At 41.1% G+C, this 14,242-nt stretch overlaps 2 protein-coding genes across 2 annotated transcripts in view; one reads left to right on the forward strand and one right to left on the reverse strand.

The window, feature by feature from the left end:
- IQGAP1 (IQ motif containing GTPase activating protein 1) overlaps positions 1–14,242 on the reverse strand; it is a 108,951-nt gene that overhangs the window by 93,499 nt on the left and 1,210 nt on the right. Inside the window, exon 2 of the mRNA XM_015101899.3 lies at positions 13,180–13,279. Coding sequence (XP_014957385.2) covers positions 13,180–13,279 — 100 coding nt within the window. The remainder of the gene's footprint in view (positions 1–13,179; positions 13,280–14,242) is intronic.
- On the forward strand, positions 10,728–11,033 carry LOC114109006 (small ribosomal subunit protein uS14-like). The gene has a single exon (XM_042235105.2). The coding sequence runs from the start codon at positions 10,759–10,761 to the stop codon at positions 10,927–10,929; it is 171 nt and encodes a 56-aa protein (XP_042091039.1). The 5' UTR covers positions 10,728–10,758; the 3' UTR covers positions 10,930–11,033.

Here is a 14,242-nt window from a genome sequence, read left to right on the forward strand (position 1 = left end):
CCTGCTCTCCACAACTAGAGGATGCCTGCAGTGAAGGCCCAGTGCAGCCAAAATAAACAAACAAAAACTTCACGGGTTTAAAAGAAGAAAGAAAAACGAGCACAGAACTCCCAAACAGTTCACAGAAAAGGACACAGAAAGGCTCTTAAACACATGTGAAGATGCTCAGCTTCACTCGGAGCAAGGCAATCTGGAAAACAAACTCCAATTGCAACACCACGTTCAACTATGAAATTCGTAGCTATGAAAACATACCGAAGAAAACGTACTCTAGGTTAGGGAAATCATAGGGAAAGCAGTCTTCTCATTTATCACTGATGTACATATAGTCTGGTACAACCTCCAGAGAGAGCAGACTGACAATATTTGTCTGTATAGTCAAAACTATGGTCTTTTCCAGTAGTCATTTACAGATGTTAGTTGGATCATAAAGAAGGCTGAGCGCCAAAGAATTAATGCTTTCAAACTGTGGTGTTGGAGAAGACTCTTGAGAGTCCCTTGGACTGCAGGGAGATCAAAACAGTCAAACCTAAAGGAAATCAACCCTGAATATTCATTGAAAGGACTGATGCTGAAGCTGAAGCTGAAGCTGAAGCTCCAATACTGTGCCCACCTAATTCCAAGAACTGATTCACTGAAAAAGACCCTGATGTTGGAAAAGATTGAAGGCAGGAGGAGAAGGGGATGACAGAGGATAAGATGGTTGGATGGCATCACTGACTCAGTGGACATGAGTTTAGGGAAACTCTGGGAGATGGTGAAAGACAGGGACGCCTGGCATGCTGCAGTCCATGGAGTCACAGAGTCGGACATGACTGAGCAGCTGAACAACAACAAAATGTGGATATTCCCACTGACTTAGAAATTCTACTTTTAGTATAATATAACTAATGCAGTACTTCAACTAATGTGTTGGGGCATCCCTGGTGGCTAAGTGGTAAAGAATCTACTTCCTAAGAAGGAGCCTCAAGTTTGATCCCTGGGTCAGGAAGATCCCCTGGACGAGGTAATGGCAACCCACTCCAGTATTCTTGCCTGGGAAATTCCATGGACAGAAGAGCCCAGCGGGCTACAGTCCATGGGGTCACAAAAGAGACAGGGCTTAGTGCCCAAAAACAAAAAAACAAACTAATTTGGTTTAGATCATAGATTTGGGCCTAGAGTCAAACTCCACCAGCACCTTGCAGGTGTGTTGTTTCCTATCTTAACTGTTAATGAAGGAGAGAGGAAATTAAATAGCATGGGATAGCATTGGGCTTGGGGTGGGGGGGGGGTTATTTGCCTGTAAATGATCATTGTCTTTAAAGATAAAGAATCACTTGCAAGAGATCAAAAGTGGATATGTGCATGCTCATCGTGTCTGACTCTTTGCGACACCACACACTATAGCCCTCCAGGCTCCTCTGTCCGTGGAATTCTCCAGGCTTTAATACTGGAGTGGGCTGCCATTTCCTCCTCCAGGGGATCTTCCCAACCCAGGGATCAAACCCGCATCTCCTGCACTGCAGGCAGATTCTTTACTGCTGAGCCATCAGTAAAGCCCAGGCGACAGGAGACCAAATAAAGGGTTATCTTTGTAAATCAGTTAGGCGATGAGAGTAGCTTGAATATGGGAAGTGGCAGTGAGGATGGGGCGAGCTGGCAGAAATAGATGGGGTGTGGGTGTGTGTGCACTCATGTCTGCACATGCACGTATTAAAGCGACACTAAAAAACTGCACCAACTAGACCCGAAAGGTGCCAGGAAAAAAAAAGTAATTTCTAGGTTTTCCTAACTGAATGTCTAGTAGAGCTGGCAAGTGAGGTTGAGAAAGAAGATAAACTGGAAGAGGGATGATTATAAATTCATCTTTGTAAATTCTTGGTTTGGATTTTTTTCTTTATAATATTCATGGAGAGGTATGGGTCCACAATCCCTTATTCCAATATTTAAAATTCAAGGTTCCTTGAAAATCAAATGATTTGTTCTCATAAATCTGTAGCAACTTGTTTGGCAATAAAGTGATCTAAAACAAAACCAAAAAATAAAGAAATTCCACTTTTAGAAACTCATCCTACAACACTCATAAATGCAACAAGACGGCAGCCATACAAAGTTGCTAACTACACCACTACTGATAAGCGTAAAAGCTGGGAGGGATACGTCCACTGATAGGTTAAATCTGTATACTGAAAAACCAAGCAACTGTGAAGGGGGAAAAAAAATGAAGCACTATAATGTATTCACACAGAATATGTTACAAGATGCAAAGAAGAAAGTATAGTGTTATCACTTCTACACAAGGAAACAAAAGTGATTTGCATATACAGAGAAGATCTGGGTGCCTGGCAAACAAGACTAGGCAGGCAGACTCTTTTTTTTTTCTTTACTGGATAGCCTAGCAGAGCTTCTGAATTAAGTTTCATGTCTCTATATTACCTGTTTTTTAAATAATTAATAATAAAAGTTTAATTTTAAAAAGTTAAAGACCAAATCTGCTAACACCTTTGTGGGTATTCTTGAGTTTTTAAAGGAAAACCCCCAAAGTCAAGCCATTGTCTAGAACAAGCTCGTCAAATGAGCAGTGACTAAAGTCTTCGAGGCAGGAAAACATTGTGCTGTGATGGCCATGAAGTGATAAGTAACTTTTGTCTCCTTTTAGCTGTTTTAAACTTTATCTAAGATGTATGTTATTTGTAATAAAATGATCCACTACATCATGAGATTTTTTTCAATTTTTTTTTTTTGGCTGCTTCACTCGGCTTACCAGATCTTACCAGGGATCGGACCCTCGCTCTTGGGAGTGAAAGCATGAAGTCCCAACCACTGTACCACCAGGGAATTCCCTTAAATTTTATTTCTATACCATTTTTCTATTTTTAATATCATAGGTTTTTTTCCCTTTCAGGTCTTCTAAATGTGCCCCGTTCCCTCTTTTTATACTTCAGTTCCTCTGCTTCAATTTTTAGGAACACTAATTAAGCCATTTCAAGGAAATAGTTTTTTATGTTGCTGATTAATGATCCCTAGCAAAAGGCTGATGCTTTCTACCTTACGGATAAACACCTGTCACAACAACAGTATTCCCTTCTACTGCAAAAGGCTCACAATTTTTCTTAAGGCCAGCGTCCTCTGAGTCCCCAGACTTCTAGCCCGACAGAAGCCAAGCCCTGGGCTGGCAGCCGCCTCTCTGACGCTCCTTCTGCTTCTCGTTAGGGTTTCCAGTGAGTCAGCAGGAAGGTATTCAGAGTAAGGAAGAAATGGAGGCCTGGAGACGGGCCTTTCCTCCACCCACAACACCAAAAAATACAATTCTTGTCAAACTGTCCAAGGCAATTTCCAATGCCACTCCTGTCTGCATGAGGTCACTACTGAAAAAATAAGCAACTGGGAAGGAGGGAAAGCCTTTCTGAGCTGAACTGACAAGACGTGCCAGGTTAGGAAGAAGAAAACTAACCAGGCCCTCTCTCTAGTCTCCCCAGAGTTGCTATATGTAACCCTCCACTGTGTCCATTTCCAATCCCGGGAGGCCATCTTAGTGAGTAGGCGTTAGGCCAAAAAAGTTAAACAGACGCAAATTTATCACAGACCAGTTATGTCTCTTTGTTGTTTAGTCACTCAGTGGTGTCTGACTCTTTGCAACCCCATGGACGGTAGCCCACCAGGCTCCTCTGTCCATGGGATTCTCCGCAATACTAGAGTGGGTTGCCATTTCCTCCTCCAGGGCATTTTCCTCACTCATGGATCAAACCTGAGTCTCCTGAATTGGCAGGCAGATATCTTCACCACTGAGCCTCCAGGGAAGTCCCAAGTTATGTTTCTAGACCCCTGTAAAAAATCACTTAACTCAATGTTTACTGCCTTCCTTATAAGCATGCAGGCACAAATTTCTCCTCAATCAATAGTCAGCAGTTACTCATGTATGCCTATCACTATCTTTAGCTTTGCAGTGAATAAGAAAAAGTATATTAGGCAGAGTCCGACAATTTGTTAGATGCAAGAATACATGAGACAAATACAGAGACCACCTATATGAAGCAGGTAAAAGAGACTCTGCAATGAGAAGCAAGAAATAGCTCACATTCCCTCACCCACCTGACACCAAGGAAGTTGTTTAATGTCTGGGAACTAGCTGACTGAACTGTGGACTTAAACATTGCCCCTTCAGTAGAGGTTGGCAGCGGTAGTGACAGTGTCACACAGAAGTGGGTTGGAGTTCCACAGATAGTTACGTGACCTTGAAATATGTGATACCAACTCATTTTTGTCACTCTTTAAAATAAAAACAATGCCTATCTCACTGTAATGTTGTATGCTAGGAGATCAAACCAATCAATCCTAAAGGAAATCAACCCTGAATATTCATTGAAAGGACTGATGCTAAAGCTCCAATACTTTGGCCACCTGATGCAAAGAGCCAACTCACTGGAAAAGACCCTGATGCTGGGGAAGATTGAAGGTAAAAGGAAAAGAAGGTGGCAGAAGATGAGATGGTTAGATGGCATCACTGACTCAATGGACATGAATTTGAGCAAACTCTGGGAGACAGTGAAAGACAGGGGAGCTGGCATGCTGTAGTCCATAGGGTCGCAGAGAGTTGGAGATGACTTAGCATCTGAACACACAACACACCATCATTCTGCTTAATTACTGGTAACTACTGTTGCTGGCATTAGAGTTTGAAGCATAAATGGTACGGAAGTGAGAGACTGGACCAGGGAAGAGCAAAGGCTTTGGAGTCCTCGCCAAGCCTGGAATCTGGATCTATCACTTAAAGAGATGGTGAGTCAAGTTTTGCTTTCTTTTCTGTTAAACGTAGATAAGAATAAGCACCTCACATGACTTCAAGCACAGCTAATTAGATAACACATATGAAGTGCTTAGCACAGTACCCAGTACATGATTAAGTGCTCAATAAATGGTACTGACGATGATGATGAGGGGGTGGGGAGACACTGACATCAGGGCAAACAGGAATCCTGCATACCATGCTATCCATGCAAACTGCAGGGCTGGTTTTGGCTAGGGGGTGTGGGGGTTGTTTTGCTACCTCTTAGCTGGTGTAAAGGTATCAGAAGTATTAAAGTTTCTATAATAAAACACTGAAAAAAATTAATTCTTCCTATCGCACAATTAAAAGAAAAAAATTTTAAACATTTAGATTTAAGCAAGTAGACTTCCCTTCAACATAAACCCTTTAACCAGATTTTTTCATTTATAAGTTTAAGATTTTTTGATTCACACATAGTCAAAGTATGGGGATCAATGAGATTATAAAAAGGTCTTTCAGAAGAAAAATCAAATGGCAGGGTCCTTTTTCGATCAGGTAGGCAATGAGACCTCTGCATTCATGTGGCACTTCACTCAGCTTGCACAGATACGGTCTCTAGGCAACCAAGTCCCAACTTAAACAAACAACCCCAGTCGTATGAATCACTTCCGGATGGTCTCACTTTGCCTACCAGCACTTTCTTACACAAATACTTCCTGTGAAAAGGTTTACTTAGCAGCCCCAGATAGAAACAGCCATGCAACCATCAAATACCTCATGTTTAAAAATGTTCGAAACAGGTCTTTCTACCATCAGGTATCCCCAAATTGCTAAACTGTGAAACGGAAGGAATCATGCAGAAATTAGAGACAGAGTATCATGCAAAACCAGAAAATCACATTCCTAGAACATGCCAACTTCGGCCTTCAAGTACATTTTTACTGTTTCTTAAATTGGGAACATCAAGACATATGAACAATTGCTGCTTTGACATCTAAGGCCAGAAGAAATATGTCAGATGAGGTCAAACTAATGGCCCAAGACTTAGCCCAACCAGACTTTCCTAACCTTGACTGGCAGACAAACCGGTTAACACCAATTTCCTGTGGTCAGATCCACTCCAACACTTACTGAAAATAAGGGAAACTGGTAAAGTAACCAATTCTCTTGACTGCAAACTCCTTTTTTCCACCTGAAAAGAATCCTAAATCACAGTATTTAGTGATACATACAGGATCCTTTTCAGGTGGAAAGAAGGATTTTGTAGCCAAATCAGAGACCTTTTGACCTATTAACAACAGTAGAGAGGGAAAAGGAGTTAACAGGCCCAAATGAACACTCCAACAGGATAAAGTAACCACCATTAACAGACTCAAAGAGGAAAAATCAAGATGGTAGAAAACCAAGTCAGTGAAACAGAAAATTTAAACAAACAAGATCAGCCATAAGACACTGAGATATCTAACCTACCACCAGGCACCCCCAAGAAAGACTACTAAATTAGAACCAATTATTAAAGGTATAACGATTTCCAAGGGCAAAAATAAACAAAAAAGATATGAAGATATAAATCGAGAAGAGCTTCCACATTTACAGGCAAAATTACTAAGCCGGTATCAACTGTAATATGTAACATGAGGACACTTTATAAGAAACAAGAACTTTACAAGTTTCAAATTGTGAAAAAGTATTTTTAAAATGTTACTTGTCTTGGAGCTAAAAATCAAGCTAGCTTCAAATGTTGTTTCTAAATAACAAACACAAAAAATGAAGTTATACATTTCTCTAAGAAAAATGAAATACAGTTCACCATAATAGAATAAGAAGCCTAGAAAGAGAACTATATGTAATTCAATATCTGACATAGTAGATATCAATCCCTAATACACAGTAGAAAGATTATTTTTAAATAATATTGGAATGATTTAGAAAGAGGAAATTTAAAGACTTAGATGCTTAAAAAATTAAATCACTAAATCATAGAAAAGCTAACAGAAAACTTCAGATTTTAGCAAAGCCTTACAGAAATTAAACTAGATAGAAGAAATTGCAAAAAGGTTAACACTTAAACTACATAAAATTTAAAAATTCTATACAGTAAAAGAATAAAATGGAAAATCAAGAGAAAATATAGCAATACAACAGGCTGATGCCCATAAGAAAGCTTCCAAAAATCAACAATATAACTCTAGAAAACAAACACCATTGATAATTTGCATAATAAAATAAACAGTAAACAAATATATGGGAAAACATTTAATCTTTTCAGAAATCAAGGCAATATAACTTTGGAATAAATCTAAGTAAACTACAGATATAATGTACCCAATGAAAATCATAATTAAGATGACAATTATAAATTCTAAATTTCTTTACTGTCTGAGCCACCAAGGAAGCCCAAAATTTGTGATTACCACTAGCTAAAAATTATATACTTGGACACTTTTTCCTTTTTCTTTCTTCTTTTTTCAGTCAAGAGATTGAACCTGGGCCCTCCACAGTAAAAGTGCAGAGTGCTAACCACTGGACCACCAGGGAATTCCCAGGTTTTCCTTGTTCTTAATCCATTCCTTTTTCATTATAAAATTCATGATCATTGTAGAAAGCAATTTGCTGCTGCTGCTGCTGCTAACTCGCTTCAGTCATGTTCGACTCTGTGCGACCCCATAGACGGCAGCCCACCAGGCTCCTCTGTCCCTGGGATTCTCAAGGCAAGAACTCTGGAGTGGGCTGCCATTTCTTCTCCAATGCATGAAAGTGAAAAGTGAAAGTGAAGTCGTTCAGCCGTGTCTGACTCTTTGAGACCCCATGGATTGCAGCCTACCAGGCTCCTCTACCCATGGGATTTTCCAGGCAAGAGTATTGGAGTGGGTTGCCATTGCCTTCAAAAAGTATTTTAAGTACATGGAAAAGCATTATGTAAAAAGAAAAAGTCTTCTCACACCCTCCAATACCTAGAGGTATCCTCTTGTTCTTTCAGACAACAGCTTAAGAATGAAGCAAAAAAACTAGAGCTACCAACCTTGAGAATCTTGAAAGAACCCAGAAAATTCCCCAGAAAAGTTTATGAATGCCTCTTCATCTCCACATTAAATCTGCTTTTCCCCAAGGACCAGGATAAAGAATACATTTATTGAGTGCCTACTGTACTTCAGACACTGTGCCAGGCACTTAACACTCACCTCAACTCCCTAAAATGCACAGCATTCTGCAAAGTACAAACTTGGGCTCTTCCCCCTAAGGTTAAGAAACTGGCAAGACCAGAATCAGACTCACACCTGCCAAAACTGAAAGTCCTCATTCTTTACACTTCGAGTATTTCAACAGTCAAGATTTTCAAAGATGTTCTATTCAGGCTTTTAACATTTGTTTTACTTAATTATAAGTATTATGAGACTATGGTCATATGACTTTTCTTAGTAATCACAACAGCTAATAACTAGTAGACTGCCTAATTTATACCAGATTACTGTCTACCTTTCTCAAATTGTAAATTTACTAAATGGCTCAGCTACACTGTAGGCAAGGTTTACATGGCCACTCCGGGAACATTATCTGCGGATTTGTAACATTGTAATAATAAGAAAAAGCACTCATAGTTTGAATCAGTTTTATCACTTTTAAATAGCAACCCACTTCTTACCATGGAGTCTTTCCAAGGCAGTTGCACTAGGTAAATTTCAGAAAAAAATGAGACTTTCATCTATGTCACCATTTTAAGAATAAATCCCGCCCCATACTTCTCCTTGATAATCACAAACACATGAATGCATCCAGCTTGTACTCTGAAAGTACCACTACAAAGCTACATTTACTGTGGCCCCTTAGTCACACTGGGCCTCATCAAACAATTACATTTGTTTTCTCATCTGTGAAAGGAGAGCTTGGGTCAATCTAAAAATGACCCTCCCCAATCTTTAAGTGATATTCCTCCCTAAGGGAATTCTCCAAGCTGGTGGGCAAGCTTCTAGTTAAACGTCTTTAATTTCTCTTTTCATGATCGCAGTGTACTAGCCTAGATACATCCAGATGTTACTGGAATTCTGATCCCACTTACAGGAAAGGAGATCTGGAAAATACTTGATGCCAGAAACAAAGACATACATTCGTACAAAAGAGAATTTGTTCTCAAGGACCAATTTCTTTGCAAGATACGTTTTCAACGCCCCTAAATTACAGACGGTAAAGTGCTTCTATTTAGTGTTACACTCTTGTTAACATCACATGGTTTTTGACAGTCTCCAACCAGCCACAGCCTTGGCTTTCCCCGATTTGGGGGAGCAGGGGGAGGAGTTGCTCTGCTCCCTGACTTGAGCAAGAGGAAGGAGACCCATGGCAGGCTCAGAAGGCATACGGGCAAGCCTCTGAAAGAAGGAATCCTAAACTGTCAAACTTGTGGAAATGCTGGAATTAACCTTCTTTCCGTGACCTTAAACCTAACTGGATCTCCTCCCATTTTTCAGTCCTACTCACTCGTTCTCCTGCCCTGCAGTCTGTTATATTCCCTTCTCAGCTGTTTTCACCTGAACCTTCTGTTCTTTCTATTACTGAACACTTATCATATCTCATATATTTAAACCTCACCTCCTTCAACTGAGTGAAAAATGCTCTTCATCTCTACTGTACAACTGCTGCTTAGCCAAAACAAATGTAAAGCCCAATCAGAACAGGCAATAGGATAAAAATGAGCCCGTATGTAAGCATAAATACAGAATGTAAGAAGTCTCGCTTAATAAAAGCCCTTGGTCTGCTCTGTAGCCCTCAGCATAAAACCTGATGACACTGCATTAGGACAATAACTTAATTTCTGTATCGAAACTAGAGTAAAGCAGAATCTGCAGTTTCTATTTCCCAACCACTCCAGAATGTACACTTTTAGAGAATCACTCCTAAATTTTCCCACTTACCCTTTCAGGTTAAACTCACAACACGCTCTCACTATTCTCTACCCACACTCTCACTTACACTCCCTGCCTGCGCTCCCTGTTTATATGCTCTCTCCCTCCACACGCCCTCCTCTCTTCCCACAACAGAGCTGTGGCAGGTACAGGAGAAAGCACAGCGCCCTGGGATACACAATGGGGCCACTGTGCAAAAGGTGGGGCTACTAGTGGGAGGAGCAGCAGTGTTATAAATAGAACTAAAGAGGGGGCCTTTTCTCCCCTGGATCTCTCTGATCTTTCTTCCTGGCCTTGGGATGGGTGTAAATTCCAGACCTTGGGACTCCTCCAAACTGGGAGGGGTAGAGGTTATGAAGGAAACAGGATGGGGCCAATCCAAAGAGGCAAAAAGGACCAGAGGAGCCTGGGCAGCACACAAGATAGATACACCCCAGCTCACCAGGGCAGGAGACACAACTGGTGGCTGAAGCCGCAGCTAATGAGCAAGAGCATGTGATCTGTCTGTGCTACACCTCGGACACTCCAGGGGCGGCAGCAGCCTCGATGGGTGGCCAGGAGGTATCCCAGTCTCCTTTTCTCAGCACAACATCCCCAAGCCTCTTGTCCTAGCCCTCTCTAGGTGTAAAGTCTAAAGAGGTGCTTCTGAAGTTGATAATCTAATCAAAGCTTTAAACAAACAACAAAAGCTACTGCATCCAGATCTTCTGTAACTGCCTCCATATAATAAACCAGGCACATTTCCTCAATGTGGGGCCAAAGCGCAGAGCATACAAGGATAAAAAGCCACCATTATGCTCTCCCCTATAGCCAAAAGCATGAAAAATCAAGACTGTCTCAACTGTCTCACCGCCTTAGTCACTCCATAAGTATGCAGAAGCACCCAACCGAAAAACGTCCCAGGGGATCATGGCCCCTGGATGGATTTTAAAGGAAATGGGTTCCTTTTTTATTCTAGGAAAAGGAAAAAAAAAACAAAACACCTTCCAGAAAAGAACATGCTCTGGAGTAGAGGGAAATTAAATGCCTTCCTAGTGGAGCACTTGAAGAAGGAAATGTGATAAAGAACACCATCCTAGCCTTTTACCTCGTTGCAGCCGAGAAAGCAACATGGGTCACCAGCAGCTCTACTGGAGCCATCCGAGAAAATTCGGCCAGGGTTCTCGCTCTTGCCGAGTCTGCTCAAACCGGCACGGTCTCATCCGGAAATATGGCCTCAATATGTGCCGCCAGTGTTTCCACCAGTATGCGAAGGACATCGGCTTCATTAAGTTGGACTAACCGAACTTCCTCAGATGGCTCATCCAGCACATCAACCTTAGGCGGAAATACTAGCTCTTTGTATATAAAATAAAAGTTTTCAAAACTTCAAAAAAAAAAAAGAACACCATCCTAGTCAGGCTATCGTAATCTAGTGTAAGGGAGAGGTCTCAAATGTGATTTTCAATCTCATTTCTCTACTAGGGGGGACCATGAGAACCATCCTGCTGTTGTTGATAGTCACTAGGTCATGTCCAACTCTTTGCGATCACATGACTGTAGCCCGCCAGGCTCCTCTGTCCATGGGATTCTCCAGGCAAGAATACTGGAGTGTGTTGCCATTTCCTTCTCCAGAGGGATCTTCCCAAGCCAGGGATCAAACCTGCATCTCCTGCATTGGGAAGCCCAATCAGAACCATCAGGAGTTTTTAAAATATATAGGTATCTGGACCTTTTAGCCCAGATCTACTGAACCAGAATCTCTGTGGTAAAGTTCAAATAGCCACATTTTTTAAGCTCCCCTGACAGTTCTACTGTACACAGCTGGTTAGAAACCACTGTTTAAAACGATGGAAACTATTCTTCAATAAAGAAAACTACATGTGACCATGGACATTCAGACCTCAGTTTCCTTGCTGAAATGAGACGGCTGAACCAGATAAGCTGAACTGAGGACTTCCCTGGGCAGTTCAGTGGTTAGGACTCCAAGCTTTCACGGCCAAGGGTGCAATTTTGATCCCTCGTCAGGGAACCAAGATCACACAAGCCACAAGCATGGGCAAATTAAAAAATAATAACAGAACTGGATTAGTGGTCGCAAGGGAATGTTAACTAAAATATCCTTTTCTAAAAAGGGAATTTTACTGTGCAAAGCCGATATTAAAAACAGAAATGTTTTAGACGGGGGAAGGAAGATAGGTTGGGGCCCTTCTCTCACCCACAGGTCACCTCAACAAAGACACCAACCAAGTCTTCACAGAGCACAAGGTGGTCTTTCATATCAGCTACAGCTTTTAAATTCTTTACCTTCCAAAACTAGATCTAGTCCATAATATGAGTAACAGAGGACTTAATGTTTTTGTTCCTTATAAACTTTGCATGAGAAACATCCCCCTTCCTAATAACATATTCACCTCCTTCCATTTAACCTTCCATTTAGAAAAATAAGTGTTATTACCATTCTCTCCACCTAAATCATCACTAATCCCCTCTCCCCTTCCCCAGTCTCATGCAAGGGCTTTAAGCTCAGAAAAGAAGCCCAGATTCAAGAAGATGCATCAAATGCATATTAGAGGTAACCCCAGGAATAGCAAGGAGGAGAATGGGACCAGGGAGGAACACAAAGGGGACTCCAACTGTGCCTTTTTAGAGCAAAGGGAAAAATCTGAAGGACTGACATTTGCTAGTTTGGGAATACATGATGTCTGGTGTATTGTTCTCTGGACTTTCTGGTAGTGTTTTAAGATTTTCAAAATTAAAAAGACAAAACAAGACAAAAAACTCTTGTTTATTAGCACCCTTTGAAACATCCTGGATTTTCATTAGACTTTAACCACAAAACCTCTCATTTTCCCTTGCTGGCCTTTTCCACCAAAGCTCACTTATAGGATACATGATCTGTAATTACATCTATCTACCCGGCAATCTTGCAAAAAACAAAAACAAAAAACAAGCACCAGAACAAAAGAAATGAACCACTGATAGTAAATTGACACCCTAAGACCACAAGGTCTTGGAGCATCTGAAAATGGAAAACAGCAGTTGCACATTAACTTCACGAAGAATGCAGATGACACTGCCTTTGGTAAACAGTCTTTGAATATTGCCAAATGGATGGAGCTACACCCAGAGCACTACCAAGGGGAAAACGGACCCAATTCACATATAAAGCAAAATTAGTAAAGAACCAGCGAAACATTAAGGCCCCAAACTTGAAACCTTAAAAATGCTTTTCTCCCATATAGCTGGTAGTGCCCAAAACATGCACCATAAGCATAAAACCGAACAACACAAACCAGGAAAATTTTCAGTATACGTAAGCGCCCACTGGACATGACTTAGAAACTGAACAAAAGTGCCCATCAGACTGTTTCATGATAAAACTACCATCAAGGCTACTTGCTCCTATGAAAAAAATATCCTAGCTATACTTACTTATTCCTTCAAACAACCTGCCTCCCACAGTCGCATCTACATACTCAACGAGATCTTTATCTTTGTTCACACAGTATCAGCTCCTTTCTCCCAGTCTTCTCTCCAGCCAATCTTTACCTCTTTGCTTCTTCCAAATGACAAAGGTATTCGTAGGCCACATTCTGACGTCTCCTCTCATCCATCTCCTCTGCAGTAAGTCTCTCATTATCCAGGACAGCTAAAACATGAAAGAAAGAATGTAAGCGCAAGAATCTGTAACCCTTCCTGAGCTATCAAAGAATGCCACAGCATCAAATTCCTGCTGGTCACCTGGAGAGTTAGGGTAACGTGTGGATAGCCAGGTGGACTATAATGACTTTCCTTAGATAGGAACCATTTTTCAACTGTTATATACTCATCTTAGTATCTATTTAAAAGTACAATATTATTTTACTTTTAAATACAATAACATATTGTACAGTTGTTACAGTTGTTCAGTTGCTAAGTTGTCCCTCTTGTCCCTCTTTCAACCTCAGGGACTGTAGCCCACCAGCCTCCTCTGTCCATGGGATTCTCTAGGCAATAATACTGAAATGGGTTGCCATTTCCTTCTCCAGGGGCTCTTCCTGACCCAGAGGATCGAACCCATGTCTCCTACATTGGCAGGTGGACTCTACCTGGTGAGCAACCTGGGAAGCCCCCAATATTATGAACATGTACTATATGTACTATATGACTTGAGATTTTGGTCCAAATTTGCGCTAATCTATCTGCCAGACTCTCAATCCAGAGCACTTTGTGCTTTTTCACTTTTTTATTAATCACTAAAGCCAGCAGTCACTGAGACCTAAGTGGCAGTGATTGTACTGTGCTTTTTACATGCATTCTCCCATGGAAGCCCCACAACAATCCTGTGATTATCAAATGTTTTACAAATGAGGAAACTGAGGCTCCATGATCTTTGCCCCAAGGCTAATAAATGATGGAGCCTATATTCAAACCCAGGTGGTCTGTCTCAAAAGCCCCTAAGATTAACTTCAAAGCAACCTGCTTTCTTTTTGGGCATCCAGGAAACAGAAAAAATGCCTAAGTGCTAAATGCCTAATTGGGGTTGGCATTCAATGCCTTTCCCAATTTAGCGGCAACTACTTTTGCTAACTCTTCCCCCCACACTACTGTGTACTCCACACAACTCAGGAGC

This window comes from Ovis aries, chromosome 18 (assembly GCF_016772045.2).
Source record: "Ovis aries strain OAR_USU_Benz2616 breed Rambouillet chromosome 18, ARS-UI_Ramb_v3.0, whole genome shotgun sequence".
NCBI lineage: Eukaryota > Metazoa > Chordata > Mammalia > Artiodactyla > Bovidae > Ovis > Ovis aries.